This window comes from Corylus avellana, chromosome ca9 (genome assembly GCF_901000735.1).
Source record: "Corylus avellana chromosome ca9, CavTom2PMs-1.0".
NCBI classification, from domain to species: domain Eukaryota; kingdom Viridiplantae; phylum Streptophyta; class Magnoliopsida; order Fagales; family Betulaceae; genus Corylus; species Corylus avellana.
Window position 1 is genome coordinate 22,454,575 of NC_081549.1, and position 18,988 is coordinate 22,473,562.

Consider the following 18,988-nt stretch of genomic DNA (forward strand, 5'->3'; position numbering starts at 1 on the left):
CAGATAAAGAAAACTACAGGATTCCTGTTAAGTACGATTGCGTAACATATGCTTTAATGGGGCCGATCAGGTTTTTGTGCCAGATACACTAATGATAAAAACATGCAGAATCAAAAAAGTTCGAGCATTTATATACTGTTTCTTTGCTGATGTACGGTTGTTAATTGTTATGTCAGGAAATAAATATATTCAAATATATAAAATATATCCGTGTGTGTACGTCTTTGTGAGGCATGTACGTACCTCAACGTTTTCAGTGGATACTTTACTCGATTTTGACTGATTTTATATATATATATATATATACTTGTTGTACACGGTTCAAATTCTAGATATATAGGTTAGCTCCATGTTACTTAATTTTTTATATTATTGATGGTATTAATCAAGGTCAACTTATGATTCCAAAGGGGAAAAGAATTGGAGTTTGGCTTTAGTGCAAGAGACAGGGAAAAAAAAGTTTAACCCAGTGATTAATGTCATTCTTTTAACGACGATGAAAATCTGGGATCACCTCAGAGAGAGAGAGAGAGAGAGAGAGACTTTGTAATTTGTATATATCCCTAACATATATATACTGGTGAAATTTAATAAAAAAGGATTCAGAGAAAAGGGTATGATGTTACTGAAGAATCAGCTTCCAATATATATGTTTCTTATTTTGGTATACGTTGTCCGACAATGGCATCAGGTTAAGAAAATTTATGAAGATAAAAAGGGGGTCAATTTCGTAAATATTTAATACAATGAGGAATAACTTCTTGTGGGGAAATGCAGGCAGTACTCATGTAGGAAACAAACAAGAGGCCAGGCTTTATAGGTTAGAGAGCTCATTCCTGGCCTCTTTATAAAGAGCCCCAAAACCCACGGCAAATAAAATATGCTAAGAGAAAATTAATTAGAAAGAGAGAAAAATAAGAGGCTGCAGATCAGAAGCATGGCTTCGAAGGAGCATAAAAGAGCAGCGCTGAATGAGAAGTTGCAGCAGCTTCGTGCTGCCACCAACTCTAGTGCTGTAATTACCATCTACCAATTAATAAATACTTAATAAAACACTTATATACATATACTTTGGCTTTCAATATCTCTGATTATATATTCATTATTTCATTTCTTTTTTCTTGCCGGAATTTGTGCCCATGGCAGATGAACAAAGCCTCAATTATAGTAGATGCTTCCAAATATATAAAGGAGTTGAAGAAAAAAGTGGAAAGACTGAATAAAGATATTGGAACTTCCACTGCCCAAAATTCATTGCCTGCGGTACTGCATATATAATATATACATATATATCCAACTTTCTTGAATCCTGTTTCACCAAATGAAATGACTCTTTCTATTACTCTATTCTACTTTTCAGCAGGTTACCGTGGAAACCCTAGAAAGGGGTTTCCTTGTAAATGTTTTCTCAGGAAAAAACTGCCCCGGTTTGCTCGTCTCAATCCTAGAAGCCTTCGAGTTGCTGGGTCTGGATGTGCTCGATGCTAGGGTTTCTTGTTCAGACGTTTTCCAATTAGAAGCCGTTGGAGGAGAAGTAAGGAAGAATATTGCCTTTTTCATCCTTAAAAAGGAAAACAAAAATAGAAAGATGATCAGTACGTGTGAATTATACAAATATGGAATATATCTAATTGTAATCGATTTTTCGATTCTTTATTGCGATTATCTCTTACCTTTTAGATAATCAAATTTTATGATATATTCTAACACGTGCAAGTATATATAGATTACAGTGATGCGCGCCTTCATTACATATGATGTGATTACATTACTTTGGTTTGTATGAGTTAAATGAATAAGATATTGTTGATTTTGCAGAATACACAACACATTGAAAGCTTAGATGCTCGAGTGGTGAAGCAAGCAGTGGTGGAAGCAATCAAGAACTGGAGTGGAAGTAGTGAGAAGTAATCCACCATCATCCCCATTGCTTACTCATCTTTTTCCCTTTCCGTGTGGTACTGGAAACAATTATCCACCGTTGATCATGATCAAGTCACAACTAGTGTCAAAACACACTAGCAAATTCCAAAGCCAGAGAGTTTGTATTTTCATCCAAAAACGCATATCGGGCATTGCTGGTGAAGAAACCTAGTATGCCTTTTTTTCTTCTAAATAAAATAAAGTTAGTTGATTTCCCTTCAGTTATTTGATTAACACCTCGCATTATGTTTCATAGATTTGGATTGCTTACATCCATAGCTAAATTAGATAATTAACCACAATTAGTAGCTTAGTGGAGCACAAACCTCTCCATTTTCTGTTATTCATTTTAGGTACGGTCAAAATTTTATTTTGTTGCATTTAATAGTATATATAGTGTCACGTTATTTGACTATTTTGTTTGATCAACTTTAAACCAAAGAATGTTTGTTCTTATTTTTGTTTGACAATCATTAAATTAGACATGGTACATTAACTTGTTAGTGAAAATGTAACACAACTTTGTATGAATTTGTTTAAATATTAAATTGTGTTATGATAAACTAATGTATGGGAGGGGAAATTAGTACAATTGCATGGGTAAAAGTAAATCAGTCTTTGAATTAGCACTTGTTGTCGTCAACGAACTTCCATCTATACTTCTAGTTTGTGTGAGATTCAGTGGGAACTAGTGTTGTAAAGATAATATTTAAATTTTTATGTATACTTTTTATATAAATATTATTGATTGTGTAGTAATTATAACAATGTGTTTTGGAGGCTGTTTTTTATTTGAAAAACTTATGATATAACATAATCAAGGTTTCAAACAATTTTGAATCTTTTATGTGCAAGGTTGTTTGTTAATATTGTTTTTGTTTTGAAAAGAGAGAACAAGAGAGAAAAAGCAAAAGCTTTAACAGACAAATCCTGTCTTACTCTCTAGATGATGAGTATTTTGCAATGATATTTTTGACGCTAGCTATTGTCTGAATGATGTTCTATTAAAGTGTGTGTGTGTGTGTTGGGGGAGGGGGTAATTATGGTGTCTTGTGGCTGTACGTGTGAGGGGTTATTTATGGCAATCGACAGTGGTTTTTTGCATGTGTATTTATGGGATGATCGAATTGGCGGCAGCTGGCAAATGATTGGGAACGAGAGGATTGTGAGAAGGAGGGATTATTTGAAGGATTGGTAGCCGAGGATCGCAGGAGAAAGAGTTGGTCGATTGGTGACGAAGGAGAGCCATTTAATTAGATGATATCAAATCCAAGTTGAAGAACTAGATGAAGGGTATAAAGAACTAACACTTGTGTTTTTCTCTACTTCGGCTAGTGACATGATGATCAGCTCAAATGGGCTGAATCAAAATTGAAACGCAAGCCGATCAATCAGTCAATCCACACCGTAGACGGTGTACGTACGTTAGGTACCCAACTAATACGCCAAAAGTACTAGAATCGATGAAATGCATAATGGTAGATCCTTGAACGTATCTCGTATCTCATATTAGATTAGCCAAATCTAACTCTCATATATACCTCAAATTGAGCCCCACCACGATTATTATAATTAACCGTACTTCCTTGTCAATATTTACGGTGGTCTACTTTAAAGTTCGACTTTCACTCCTGATTTAGTAGCCTTTTCACTTTTGTGGCAACTTAGACACCAAAAAACCATTTTCATAGGTCGGCCTTATGAGATTTGAACATATGACGTGGTATCTGCCTTTATACTAATACTAAGCATGTCTAAGATTGTGTTTAAGAAATAGAGATTTTAAGTCAAAAAACGTTTTTAGGCAAAAGTTTTATTTTTAAACTTTTGTCAAAAATGTATTTTGGCCATTTTTCAGCTTTTTGAACCCTTAAAAATGTTTTTAATTTTTTTTTACCAAACAAATATTTTTTTCTTCAAACGAAAGTTTTAAGTGTTAAACGCATTTTTAAACCCTTCAAACACACATCCAAACAAGTCCTAAATACCAACTAATAAGCCAAAACCTCTAAAATTGATGGAGCGTGAAAAGTTAAACCCTTAAACTTATCCCTAGTTTAGCACAATATATATCACATTAAGCCCCACCGAAATCATAACAACCGCATTTTCTATAACTAATGGCCACTTTTGAATAATCCACAACATCAGTTCAATTGTTGGATCGAATCCTCCCTTCCCATTCTTTTGTGTGCACATGTCAAAAAAAAAAAAAAAAAAGGTTCAATTGTTGGAATCCAGTGAAAACAAGCCATGTCAATGGGCCATGGGCCGTCATCTACGGCATCTTGCTCATTACAAACGACCAAGCCCACATCAAGCAATTGCCCAATGGTTGAAATTGAACAACTCCGGCCCAGTTGGTCTCTGTCGTTCTGTAGGAGAACCGAATCATTATTAGGTTGGGTAATGGATCCATTAGGACTTGGTCTCTATCTTTCTTAGGCTGGTCCAGATTGGTCCTGTCCGGCCCAATGGAATCGGTTTTTTTTTTTTTCTTATGAATTTGGGATTCTCATTCATTAGTATTCTTTTCTTTTTATGCTTTTCTTTTTATGTTTTTTTTTTTAATTTTTTAATTTTCAGTTATTACGTTTTAAGTTTTTTGGTTTAAAAGTAAAAAAACTTAATTAATTATTTAGTCGGTGCAAAAAGAAAAAAAAGTACAGTGCCAATCATAAGTTTTTCAATTCATTTATTCATTTTACAATATTCATGTTAAAATTGGGGCCCAATAGTTTTGTAACCCAATGAAATATCTCCTGAAAAAGATAATGTTGTTTATCTTAATTCATTGCGAAGAAAATAGCAACTCCACTGGTTCAGCTGGTTGTCACTCGATCATGAGTACCACACGTACAAAAAGATGTTACAATTTGAAATAACAAAAAATAAAAATCCGTCAACTCAAAATGAATATTTAAGTAAAAGAAGAGTCTTTATTTTTATAAAATATAAATTATTATGTAAAATTATAATACCCCAAACATTTTCCATAAAAAGAAAGGGACACCCTAACAAACAAATCTGTAGTAGAAGAAAAGAAAGGAAAACAACAAGCAGAGTGCATTAAGTGATGAACACCTTTTATTTTGTTTCAACTTTCCTTTTTCTGCTTTGGAGAAAAAGTCCAGCATTGTGGCTTTGTGGCCCTTTAAAATAATTGGTCTCGTTGGGCGGCACCAAATAAGGACGTTCTAATGCTTCGTCGATCGTGGGCCTCCATATATATTTTTCAACTCCAAAAATAAATATTGAATGACCTTTCTTTTGTCTTAATACTTTAGTATGAGGGAACACAGTAGAGTTTTCAAAATATTCTTTTTTTTTTTCAAACTTTCAAAAAGAAAAAATTCTTGGTATTTTTTTTAAGTGAACAACTACGTTAATATAACACAAATGGAGTTGGCTAAGACCACCCATGAAATCGGGGGCGGCCATGACCACCCCATCATTCACGGGTAATCATTGTCGCCCCCAAACATTCCACTCAATGACTCAAACATTGCTTGGAATTGGTTAAACTTGATGCAAGGAATCGCTCGAGCAGTCGACTCTCATAATTGATTTAAAATGACAAAAATAATGCTTATAAGAGAAATATTTTTTAAAAAATAAAAAATAAAGAGACAAATACATTAATTCAAAAAAAAAAAAAAAAAGACATCACCTAGATATATTCTGATTTATTTATTTTTTAATATTTTTAGGCATGATGTTCTTATCATTTCGGGGACAAAAGGGAGAAATTGCAACTCCACTAATAATATACATGAATAACTAAATTGAAAGATTGAAGGACGTTAGAAATTGGGTAATATTTATTTTTCTTAATCTATTACCCAATTTCTAACACTCATGAGTAACAGTAAATGATACCGGCCTCCATGTTTTCTTTATGTTCTTTTAAAATTGATATGACTTTTAAAATCACTATTATACTTATAATAAATCAATATTAAACTTTGATTAATTAATAATTTTAAAAATCAGACAAAAAAATAAAAAATAAATGATTCATTTGATTGCGGTGGCTAAAAGCTTATTGCATCTACACTGTACAGCATTATTGGGCCGCCGAACCACGACTATGTGCATCCACATGAGTAACCGTGTTGAATGGATGCGAAGTCAATCAACAAGACGACACCGCATGGAATCAAGTTGTCGACATCATGTTTTTTAAGAACTGGATCACATGTTGTGAGTCAACAACGAGAGACGTGCTTCATAATCATTCATAGAAACACAAGTGCTTCACGCTAGCTTCAAATCCATTAAAACAGTAAACCTGCACTACATAATTCGTTTTTTTTTTAGTGTTTTCGCCTTTTTATTTATTTATAAGTATTTAGAAAAGTAAACACATTCGATTTCTTTTCCTTCCATGTTAATTTACCTTTTCAAATAATTGGATAACCTAGCTTGCTGACTATTGAAAATGTTGTTAATTAGCTAGTTACTTTTAAAAATTACATCTTTTTTTTTAAAAAAAAAATTATAATTCGCAAAGCTACAACTCATCTTTTGATTTGACAACTATATCGTTGAATATATATGTATATCTAAATTAACATTAGATGATTGAGTTGGAGAAGCAATCCAACAAAAAATTGTACAAAGTTAAAGATCAGATGGTGTCTCATTTGTCGTTGTATACCATCCAATAAAAAACGTATCAAGTTAAAGATCAGATGGTGTCTCCTTTGTCATTGTACGTACCATCATTATCTTTTAGCTTCGTCAGCTCTTTTATAAGTTGGTTAATAGATAATTTAAAATAAGTTTTCTTTTTTTTTTTTTGCTGGTAGCATTTTTGATGGCTGGCCTTTAATTCTCCACATTCAAAGATCCAACTGGAATCGTGGTTGAATCGCTGTCAATATTAAAATTATTCAGTTTGTTTGTAACTGTGAAGACAATATATATACCATGGGCTTAATTTGTATTCGTAATAAACTTGGTGCGTGCTTCTGCATGCATCTGTTGAATTGTATAATGCTTTGTCATGATTTAACGTTTTTAATTAAGAGGTCTTTATCAACACTGCACTAATAAGTTTTCAGTTTTTGTTTTTAAAATTAAAACTATATATAAATTAACAATCTCTGTAAGTAATTAAACAAGGTGCGTGCGTACGTAAAGAACTCTAACAGATCGAACTGCATGCACTTCAAATTCTATATATATATATATATATATATATATATATTTCTCTTATACAATTGAATAAACTTATAAGTATTAATTTTAACCAATACATAAATTAAATAAATGTAAAGAGGTCAAGCTAATTAATGAAGATTGTTGAAGCAATTTTTACAAACCACAGGACTGGCAACGTGCCACACCTTCAAAATAGAAAAAACGGTCACAAAAAATTTATCCATTTTCGGGAGATTAAGTATATTATTTTGACAAAATAATTGAATACAAAGGTTTAGAGAGAGAGAGTATCCAAGCCTGAATTTTTAAAAAAATTTAATTTTTTTTTTTTTTTTTAAAGAGAGTCACCTTTTAATGTGATAAGCTATTGAATATAGTCTCAAAATGCTTGTCACGTAACAGGCTGAAGTTGTCTAATTAATCAACAGTGCAGTTATTTGGCATGGTGGTGGGAGGTTCAAGTGAGCTTATACGATTATATTCCAAGTAGTGAGGTGTTTGAGTGGGGTCAAGTGATTTATTTCCCCGATAAAGTTGCTATCAATACTTCTCTCTTTCAATACTTCTCTTAATGTAATCATTAGGAGTTAAACAAGTATATATATTTACACATTCACAAGCTTTTGGAATCATCTTTGTCACCAAATTAACCCTGTCAAATTCAAGAACAAATTAGTGATAAGTCCATTTCCTATATGTTTATTATTTGGCTGATATGTTGATTTGAAGAAAGGCAGCCAACCGACAATCCCAAAGGCAATATATTCTGGGTTTTTAAATATAATTTCTCGTCCATTCCTGGCTGGCCTTTCGTTGAAGAGTAATAGCAGATGATTTGGTTTTTAGGGGACATACTGATGAACCTATGTACAGCTCCAAATTTGTACTCCAAATTACATTATGCTTTCTCACGATTTAACCTTTTTGGAACCAATGAATTTGGAAGCATATACACGGAATTATTGAATTTGGAAGCATAGAAAATGGTTGAAATCTTCAAAAGAAAAATGAGTGGTGATAGTGAGAGAGCTATCTTGAAAATTCTAGAGGATGTGATGGTGGTGGTGGTGTGCTAAGGTCAAGCTTCAATGGGTGTTTTCCAAAAGATAGTGAACCCCACTTCTTAAATGTCGTTCATAAGGGTTTCATTTTGTTGTGGACAGTGAAGTGGTGGTCCGACCATCTTCGAAATTTTAGTGAAGAGATAGATTGTCAATTATTCTTCAGCATGAAAGGAAAATCAGTCTATCCAAAAATGCTAGTAAGATAATGATCTAACTATCTCAATCCGAAAACCTCTTTATCATGGTTTAACTAATTTATTGCCGGTGAGAAGGTCGCCGTCCAGCCAGCTTCAAAAGTGAATGAAAAGGTGGTAGACTATCCTTTAAACGTGAGGAAGAGCAATTGGAGTGATTCGACTACCATTTTAACCCCATCACTTTTTTATTATATATTTAGTTTCTAATTTTAATTTTTTGATGTTTAGAAAACATTATTGATTTTTCACATGATTTAATAAACAAAAAAATCTGACAAAAGAATTTGATTGAAAAAACTCAAAGACGGGGAAGCTTATTGGAAAAAATTAGAAACGAAGACGATGATTTTAGTATATTGTCCCTTCAAATTTTTTTTTTTTTTTTTTTTTGAAAAAAGGTGTGATGACTTAAGTTTGTACTTATTGATTTATGGAGAAATAATAAAATATATTTTCTTAATTAACCATCTCCATATACTGAACGGATGAATCCACCATTGAATTTATGTAAAAACCACATGAGTTTATAAATCTAATGATTGACTTATTAAATTTGTAAAAAAAGATTATTGTAAAATAATTAAAAAATAGTTGTGTAACACGCCTCTTAATTTATGTATCTTGAAATATAAGAGAACATCCGTTCTCGGGATCCCAAAGGTAATAAAGAGAGGGAGAGAAAGAGATATCATTTATTAAGCTCAAGCTAGCTAGGAGGTATTCTGTAAGTTTTAATATACCTTAAATCCTAAATCATATAAGTGAAACCCTAATTCAACCGTCGAATACTATTTATCACCCTTAAAAAAATTACAAACATTCGTCGATGGATATATGCATGTTGTGACTTGGAGTGCATGCATGCAATATTCTTACTCGATCTCCAGCACTTTGTCTGCCGCCTCTGGTCTATATTTTCGGCCCATGAATTTGATTAATCATATTCGGCGTGTGACATTTCAATTATTGGCATTTTTTTCTTTTTAGTTCAACGTGTCTCACACTTCTCCAATTATATGTTGTCCCCGCAGGTAACACAATTATCACATAATAACCACCTTGATTGACAAATGCAAACATAAATAATTAAATTAACCCTAAAAGACGAGCCTTTCTGTCATGCTAATCAAATGCTTAAACCATGCCAGCAAACAATTACTACTACTTTAGCTACTCACAGCTGGTGCCTGCGGAATTCTCCATATGAAACACGAATAATAATACCCTAGCAAAGTATTAAATAAATATATTACGTGTTGGGCTTTACTTGTTAAAGATAAGATTGAATTTAAACAGAAATAAAAATATTAATTTAAATGATTAACTTTATGATACAAATTGAAGTCCAAATAAATGACAGCGGACTAATATGAATGCTAGTTCTCGACCAAGTCTCTTTAAAAAAAGGAGAGAGTAAAATTAACCATAAGAGATTGTAGATTATTAAAAAATATGGAAAACTTCAATATTTAACCTTCTGAATTTTTATTGTTTTTTTAATCACATACTTAATTAATATTTAGAAATTTTCAATTTAGTGTATCTAATTTTAAAAAGTTTGCAATGTTACCACTCTATTATGATTCTCTATTAAATCCTAACAAAAACCTTGAAAATAGGGGCGGAACTAGGATTTATGAAATGGGGGAATGAAATTTTTTATTTTTTATACATTAGGAAGACATACTTAAATAAATACAAAAGCACATCGATACATATAATCTCTGTGTATGTGTATTTGTGCATGTTTATATATATATAAAAAAAAAAAAGCATAAAAGTCTTAAATCGAATATTATGACATCACAAACATATAATAGTATAAACAAATAGCAACATAAACTATATATGATTTATTGGGTCCAAGAAAAATGTACCTTTGAATATGTAGAGAAACTAAATAAATGGGGGTATTTAAAGTTTATATATGTTGGAAGAGAAAATTAATATTTTGGTGGGACAAAAGTATAATTTTGAGGGGACAAATTTATAAATATGCATACTTTAAGACAATTTTTAAAAAATTTTGGAGGACGACCTTGGGTGAATATGTTCAAAACACCAGTTTTTTTTTTTTTTTTTTTTTTTTTAAATTATATAATTAAGGTAATTTTGTACTTTAATAAATGTTACATAGGTATAAATGTCATTTGACCTCTTTGTCCACTAATTTAACCTCAAACTCTAATGATTTTTTAAGTGTTTTTATTTTTTTATTTTTTTATGAATGAGTAGCTTTCATTAAGAAAACATTACAAACGTACACTTTACAAAGAAATGCTAAAGCAAGGATTTGATATGTTAAATTGAAAGTTTTTAAATTTTAGAGGATAATTGCAAAAGAGATGAAAATTTATGAGAATTAAGTGAAATTTATCCAAAAAAAAAAATATTTTTTTTATTACATTTATTATATTGTGTGTTTAATTATCCAAATCGACTTAATTGACGATCGACACGAACACACTGAAATTAATAAGCGATTGACCCATTATACAGTAGTTCCAAACAGCTAATAAAACTAGAAAGATATTACAGACAAAGTATTATAGATAAGTTCGGGGTCCTTTTCATTTCATTTTCAATATTCGTTGAATCTACTTTTGATCATCTGAATCATATTAATAGTAATCACCTAATTTCCACGTACATATACCCCACTTGAATCAGATCAAAGCTAGCTACCAGAAGTCATTGTTTCCAATTTCTTTATTAAACACAATCATCTATATATATAGGAAATTCGGCCAAAGTCTTAAATTGTTCAAGTTAATCTGATTGATATGCAGTGTATATGGCGGGTTTATGATTTTTTTTCTATTCTACTTAACTAAATTTAAAATTACAAATATTGAGAAGGAAAAAAAATCGAGATTATGTTAATAATTTAACCTAAAAATTTCATTTATAATGTGTAAGTGCATTTATTAAGCCGTGTATATATATATATATATATATATCCGTTCATAATTAAAATCTATTTTGTATATTTTTAAGCAGTTGAAACCTTTGCTATATCCTTTTCTTTTCGTTATAAAACGGAGACCAATTAATATCGAAAATTATAAAATAATGCAGTGGCCATTGGCCAGCCCCAGTGCCCAGTGGTGCCTGAATTCATCCACTTAATTGTCTTTTTGCCGCCGACACGTTTTTGCCTAAAGCATAGAGAACCACTTTCTTCGGTGATACTTTCAATACTTTAAATGAATCTTTGGAAACAATATTATAGAATTCGTAGAGCAGATCACGCCACGAAAATGACTACCACCAAAGTTATATTGACTAATATATCTTTTTATTTTATTTTAATTTTCAATTTTTATATAATTATGTATTTTTTTATTACGAGTGACACATTCCGTTATCGAGACATGCTATTTCTTCAATTTTTGCTCTTTTTTAAAATTCACCATTGAATTAGTAATTTTTTTTAAAAAAAATGAATGGACTTGGATGAAAGTCGATACTTGTTTATTATTTTTACATACCATTAAAAACTAATTACAAATCAATATAATCATTTTGCATTTTTTTCTTTTTTTCTTTTTTGGGTTTTGTTTTAAGATATATATTACAACTTACAAGCCAATACTCGATTTTCTACTTAAACTATGTTCTCTAAACTAATCATTGAATTGAATCTCTTTTTTTCTTTCTTGGAAGAAAATATCCAAAATGGGCATATTCTTTACGAAGTGTGAGAAGTGGAAGTATCTTACGGGAAATGATGAAAGGGGTGACGACCAGTCAAATTTGTTGCAAATTCCAGCCAACCCACTGGATCTAGTAGATCCACCCATGAACCCACCCTTCTATCGACCCACTAACTTAAGCAAATTACACAAGAAGACACCGCCTCACCACTCACCACTGTCGCCCTTGAATCCTTGATATATGTATTATACGTACACATTTTTATTGTATTTTGTATTCTTTTAGCTCACAACGTTGAACTCAGACAATGCATGAGAAAATTGCATAAAAGTCAATGGGAGAGCACGTATATAAAAACACCATAACCCTTCTGCCTAAACCACGCAGCAAAGCCAAAACCTTCTTCTTCTTCTTCTTCTTAGGAAATCATTAGTCATGGCTAATTCCCATAGTTCCACCCCTTCCATTCCCACAACCACAAAATTAGTCTTCCTTTTATTCTCACTTGTTGTGGGAATGGCCTCTGCCCAGTTATCCTCTACTTTCTACGACACATCCTGCCCTAATGCCCTTTCCACCATTAAATCAGCTGTTGTCGCTGCTGTGGGCAAAGAGGCACGCATGGGCGCATCGTTGCTCCGTCTTCATTTTCATGACTGCTTCGTTCAAGCAAGTCATCTTATCTCTCTCGCTTCCTCCGTTTTTTTTTTCCTCCTTCCTAATCAATATCTTATCTACAAATTAATGTCTGCATGCGTTGAGTTGTGTCTGTGTGAGTGCATGTAGTGATTGTTTACCCAAAAAAAAAAAAAAAATGTACGTTCTGACGTGGAATAAAGTTGAATACTATATTCTTACAAAAAATAAAAAAGTTGAATATGTAATATTTTTACATTTTTGTTAACAATTTTGAATAACAATTTTGGAACAGGGATGTGACGCATCTGTACTATTGGATGGTAGCAGTGGAGAGAAATCAGCAGGGCCCAATGCTAATTCACTAAGGGGATTCGATGTAATAGACACCATCAAAACTCAATTGGAGAGTGCATGCGCTGGTATAGTGTCTTGTGCTGACATCTTAACCGTAGCCGCCAGGGACTCTGTTGTCGCTGTAAGAAAAAAGAAAACTTCCAATTGCTTTCTACGTTATATAAATCATATTATTTTGGTGTAATTTTCCTCATAATTAATATTGAATTGATTAATTCAGCTGGGTGGACCGAGCTGGGTAGTTCCATTGGGCAGAAGAGACTCCACCACCTCAAGTCAAAGTGCAGCTAATACCGACCTCCCTGCTCCAACACTGGATCTTGCTGACCTTATCACTGCCTTCTCAAACAAGGGTTTCACTACCAAAGAAATGGTGGCTCTCTCAGGTGTGTTAAATCACCAAAATCCGAATTTTACCCAAAAACTTTATCTAATATAAAAAGATCTTAACCCATTGCTTTCGTGTTAAATTTGTTTAGGATCTCACTCAATAGGGCAAGCCAGGTGCATAACCTTCCGGACCAGGGCATACAACGAAACTAATATAGACGCCACGTACAAAACATCACTACAATCGCAATGTCCAAGCACCGGAGGAGACGACAATCTTTCCCCTCTTGACGTCACAACTCCGAATACCTTTGACAATGCTTACTTCACCAACTTGATAAGTAATAAGGGTCTGTTGCACTCGGATCAACAGCTCTTTACGACTGGAGGTTCCACAAACGCTCAAGTCAATACTTACAGTGCCAACTCGGCAACTTTCGGAACAGATTTTGCCAACGCCATGATAAAGATGGGGAACCTTAGCCCACTCACTGGCACCAGCGGCCAGATCAGAAAAAACTGCCGGACAATCAACTAAGTCAACGTACTCGATCAGGATATTTGTCTGCGTATTCAAGAATAACGGCGTTCGTTATTATATGAAAGACGTTACTGATTGACAATCTTATATTATATATCCCCGCATCGTTCAAGTGGAATGATCGATGAATTATATATATTAGATTCAAATCTTGCCAAGTGTACTTCATATTTGAAACGTGTAATTTGAAGAAATTGCAATGTTAAAACGTAGTCAATGCGTATTATTGTGATATATATATATCTTAGTAAAACTATTGCTTCCATACACAAAATTCAAAAGTTTTTCAAATATCGTGAATCATAAAAGCTTAAGGATTGAGAAAATAAAATTAAGTCAGATGAATTAGAATATCTAAAGAGGTACATATGTAAGCATCAAGTAAACCAAATTCGGAGATATATGAATGAAAATATTATTTAGCACATTTAAGGTCGGTTTGAGGTTGCAATATCAATAAGTACAATTTAAAAATTGTGTTTTAAAAAATTGCCTTTTTTGGAAGCTATTTTTTAAAATTGCAAAGGTGTTTAATTAGTAAAACATGTTAATTTTTATTTATTTATTATTATTATTATTATTATTATTTATTTTTTATCAAATATACGTTATGCGAAATCGTGATTTCTTTTTCTGTTTTATATTAAGTGCTTTTTAAATCGCAATGTCAAACACCTGACGTTTTACAATGTCTTTTAAAAATCCTAATTATTTTTGTGAAATCGCAATCCCAAACGTACCTTTAATAAAGGGCTTACTGAAATCTCAAAAGAAGACATGATTTGTCAATTCCAAAGTCTCTAATTAGCAAAAGCTTTAATTTAGGCTCTAGCTACCGAATAGTCACTGCAAAAAAAAAAAATTGCACAATTCAATAAATCTTTTGGGGGCAGTTTCATCTTAGTCCCAAACTTATAATTTTTTTTTTCTTTTTGTAAAGTAATAGTGGATGAAGCATGTAGATAAACGCGATATAAATGCCAAAATGCAAAGAAAGCATTCATATATGATGCTAAATGAGAGAGAGAGAGAGAGAGAGAGAGAGAGATTTGTTAATAAAACTCCAAGGAGGGAGAGATATGTGTTAATAAAAATCCAACGAGAGAAAGATATTTGTTAATAAAAATCGAACTTATATTGAAAGATTTGTATTTTTCGACTCTCTCAAGGAGGTAGTCACTTTCATTAAGTTTCAACAACTTCAATATAATTTTTTTTTTTTTTTAAAGAAATGAGTAGATAAACTTTGTGTGGGACTATAAAGTGTTTTTAAGATGCTACAAGTCAATACTCTATTCTCTACTTAACCAATCATTGAATTGAATCTCTTTTTCTTTCATTCAAGAAATTAAATATCAAAAATATTTTTGATATTTACTAACGGTCCGCATGGGTTTGTGATTTTAAAATGTGCGATTTTAAAGTGTAATTTTCAAAAATGTAGTTAAGCGTTTAGCAAAATTGCAATTTAACCTTTAAAATTGTGCATTTTCAAAAAAAAAAAATCTTATTACCTACGATTTGAAAACACAGATTTATGAGTTTTTAAATTGCTAAAGTTTTTAAAAACGCAATCTCAAACAGTTTATTTTTTGCAATTTGGTTTAAAATTATACTTTTTGTTTATAAAATCGCAATGTCAAACGTACGCATTCTAAATCTGAGTATGACAAAGTATTACAGCCATCCGCTCAATATTGTATTCCCATGAACTTTTCTATCCGGTAGAATATAAGTTAAATACTAATTTTATTATTTGCTATAAGATTTGACATAAAATATTAAATTTAGAAAGCGGTGATTTAAAATTAACACTATAGACCATTAACTTGAACAAAAACGTACAAGAAGACGCCGCCTCTCGGCCAGTACAACTGTACAAGTCAATGGTAGAGAACATTTATAAATACACGAGAACTCTCATGTGCCTAATTAACCACGTACACAGCAAGAAAAAGTTGAGTTGTGTGTGTGTGTGGGTGTGAAATGGATGTAGTTACATAGTGAATATTATAGTCATACTATTTAATATTTTGATATACAGCTGTTACATAATTAAAATAAATATCATATTTTTAATTATAATTGTTGATCTAACAATTGAATTAATGCACTGTCACATTATTAGATTATATGACAATCTTATAACAATTTATTAAATAGTATTTTTTATGAATACCAATTTATAGAATTAAGTTGATGATTTGTGATCACCATACGATAAAATCACTAAACTAAAAGAGGGGGAGGGAGCCAAGTCATAAAATAACAGTACTGCACCACTTTAGAATTGTTTGGATTCATTTGAATTTGCAATTTTAAAATATGAGATTTGAAAACACGATTTTCAAAAACTTAGTTAAAGCATTTGGTAAAATTGCAGTTTGACCTATAAAATTGTATTTTATTCTTGAAAATCGTGCATTTTAAAAAATCTACCCCTTTTTTGATATTTCAATTTTTTAAAAATACACTCCCAAACAACACATTGTGTTTGTCAAAAGGTTTAGATTCTTTTCAAGAATCTAAATGTCTAAGTTCAATAAGATCAAACTTAACAATTTATCTCGTTAAGTGTTTAAGAAATTATTCATGTAATAACAATGTAGTATTGATTCTAAAATGTAGTTAAGAAAATTGCAAATTGAAGTTATGCTATTCAACTTCAAGTGATGTTTGCTTGAGAAAAACTTTCGAATGTGACATCAAGGTGGATTTTTCTTTTTTCTTTTTTTTGTGTGTGTTTTTAGGAATGTTTTGTATTTTTTTGTTTGTTAATGTTTTTATTTTGAGAACATGCATAAAACAAAAGACAAAATGCAATTTTTAACAAACACAACCACCCCTGGTAATTCTAACAAAGAAGTTATTGGAATGAAAAATATTAAGTACAAATTACTTAAAAGGATAAAAAAGAAAGAAAAAAAAAAGTACTTAAATCTATTATTTTCAAACAGAAAATGAAGAAATATGTTTTTCTTCCAGTCTAGAAAAGAAAAAAAAAATACATATATGTCTATTTTAATTTTGAAAAGATGATTTCCCATTTATGTAATTTTTTAAAATTTATTCACCAGTCTTGATTTGACAATTATATCAATCAACATATATACACTCCCACAGAAACAGTATAAAGTCAAAAATATACTTACTAAATTTGGAAGCATAGAAAATGGTTGAAATCTTCAAAAGAAAAATGAGTGGTGATAGTGAGAGAGCAATCATGAAAATTCTAGAGGATGTGATGGTGGTGGTGGTGGTGTGCTTAAGGTCAAGCTTCAATGGGTGTTTTCCAAAAGACAGTGAACCCCACTTCTTAAATGTCGTTCATTAAGGTCTCATTTTGTTGTGGACGGTGAAGTGGTGGTCCGACCATCTTTGAAATTTTAGTGAAGAGATAGATTGTCAATTATTCTTCAGCATGAAAGGAAAATTAGTCTATTCAAAAATGCTAATAAGAGAATGATCTAACTATCTCAATCCAAAAACCTCTTTATCATGGTTTAACTATAATTTATTGACGGTGAGAAGGTGGTCGGGCCAGCTCCAAAAGTCAATGAAAAGGTGGTAGACTATCCATTGAAGGTGAGAAAGAGCATTTGGAGTGATTCGACTATCCTTTTAACCTCATCACTTTTTAATTATATATTTAGTTTTTAATTTTAATTTTTTTTATGTTTAGAAAACATTATTGATCTTTCACATGATTTAATAAACAAAAAAAATCTGACAAAAGAATTTGATTGAAAAAACTCAAAGATGGGGGAGCTTATTGGAAAAAATTAGAAACGAAGACGATGATTTTAGTATATTGTCCCTTCAATTTTTATTTATTTTTTGGTTTGAAAAAAGGTGTGATGAGTTAAGTTTGTAGGTATTGATTTATAGAGAAATAATAAAATATATTTTCTTAATTAACCATCTCTATATACTGAATGTATGAATTCACCATTAAATTTATGTAAGAACCACATGAATTCATAAATCTAATGATTGACCCATTAAATTTGTAAAAAAATTTTATTGTAAGATAGTTAAAGGATGATTGTGTAACACGCCTCTTATTTATGTATCTTGAAATATATGAGAACATTCGTTCTCAGGATCCCAAAGGGGTTAAAGAGAGGGAGAGAGAGAGAGAGATCATTTATTAAGCTCAAGCTAGCTAGCTAGGAGGTATTCTGTAAATTTTAATATACCTTAAATCCTAAATCATATAAGTGAAACCCTAATTCAACCCTTGAATACTATTTATTACCCTTAAAAAAAAGTACAAACATTCGTCGATGGATATATGCATGCAATATTCTTACTCGATCTCCAGCACTTTGTCTGCTGTCTCTGGTCTATATTTTCGGCCCATGAATTTGATTAATCATATTCGGCGTGTGACATTTCAATTATTGGCATTTTCTGCTTTTTAGTTCAACGTGTCTCACACTTCTCCAATTATATGTTGTCCCCGCAGGCAACCACCTTGATTGACAAATGCAAACATAAATAATTAAATCAACCCTAAAAGACGAGCCCTTCTGTCATGCTAATCAAATGTTTAAAGCATGCCAGCAAACAATTACTACTACTTTAGCTACTCACAGCTGGTGCCCGCGGAAATTCTCCTCATGAAACACGAATAATACCCTAGCAAAGTATTAAATAAATATATTACGTATTAGGCTTTACTTGTTAAAGATAAGATTGAATTTAAACAGAAATAAAAATATTAAAATATTAATTTAAATGATTAACTTTACGATGCAAATTAAAGTCCAAATATATGACAGCGGACTAATATGAATGCTAGTTACTTCTCGACCAAGTCTCTTAAAAAAAAGAGAGTAAAATTAACCATAAGAGATTGTAGATTATTAAAAAATAGGGAAAACTTCAATATTTAACCTTCTGAATTTTTATTGTTTTTGTAATCACCTACTTAATTAATATTTAGAAATTGTCAATTTAGTGTATCTAATTTTAAAAAAGTTTGCAATGTTACCACTCCGTTATGATTCTCTATTAAATATAATCCTAACGGAAACCTTGAAAACAGGGGTGGAACTAAGATTTATGAAATGGGGGAATGAAATTTTTTATTTTTTATACATTAGGAAGACATA

The 18,988-nt window shown here is 31.5% G+C and overlaps 2 protein-coding genes across 2 annotated transcripts; both read left to right on the forward strand.

Moving 5' to 3' along the window:
- The first annotated feature begins 853 nt into the window (after positions 1 to 853).
- LOC132161715 (uncharacterized) lies at positions 854 to 2,144 on the forward strand. The gene is made up of 4 exons (XM_059571891.1): positions 854 to 1,015; positions 1,147 to 1,263; positions 1,361 to 1,534; positions 1,819 to 2,144. Exons 1-4 carry the CDS (start codon positions 938 to 940, stop codon positions 1,909 to 1,911), a joined length of 462 nt encoding a protein of 153 aa, XP_059427874.1. The 5' UTR covers positions 854 to 937; the 3' UTR covers positions 1,912 to 2,144.
- Positions 2,145 to 12,375: 10,231 nt separating this feature from the next.
- On the forward strand, positions 12,376 to 14,105 carry LOC132191669 (cationic peroxidase 1-like). Its single transcript, XM_059606761.1, has 4 exons — positions 12,376 to 12,676; positions 12,939 to 13,121; positions 13,221 to 13,386; positions 13,480 to 14,105. Exons 1-4 carry the CDS (start codon positions 12,443 to 12,445, stop codon positions 13,866 to 13,868), a joined length of 972 nt encoding a protein of 323 aa, XP_059462744.1. The 5' UTR covers positions 12,376 to 12,442; the 3' UTR covers positions 13,869 to 14,105.
- The last annotated feature ends 4,883 nt before the right edge of the window (positions 14,106 to 18,988 follow it).

What these genes read in the sequence shown, in the direction of transcription:
- LOC132191669 (XM_059606761.1), top strand. Translation starts at nt 12,443, where the DNA reads ATGGCTAATTCCCATAGTTCCACCCCTTCCATTCCCACAACCACAAAA. An exon ending in TTCATGACTGCTTCGTTCAA is followed by an intron (nt 12,677 to 12,938) that starts GCAAGTCATCTT and finishes ATTTTGGAACAG; the next exon opens with GGATGTGACGCATCTGTACT. An exon ending in CCAGGGACTCTGTTGTCGCT is followed by an intron (nt 13,122 to 13,220) that starts GTAAGAAAAAAG and finishes TGATTAATTCAG; the next exon opens with CTGGGTGGACCGAGCTGGGT.
- LOC132161715 (XM_059571891.1), top strand. Translation starts at nt 938, where the DNA reads ATGGCTTCGAAGGAGCATAAAAGAGCAGCGCTGAATGAGAAGTTGCAG. An exon ending in CTGCCACCAACTCTAGTGCT is followed by an intron (nt 1,016 to 1,146) that starts GTAATTACCATC and finishes TGCCCATGGCAG; the next exon opens with ATGAACAAAGCCTCAATTAT. An exon ending in TAGAAGCCGTTGGAGGAGAA is followed by an intron (nt 1,535 to 1,818) that starts GTAAGGAAGAAT and finishes TTGATTTTGCAG; the next exon opens with AATACACAACACATTGAAAG.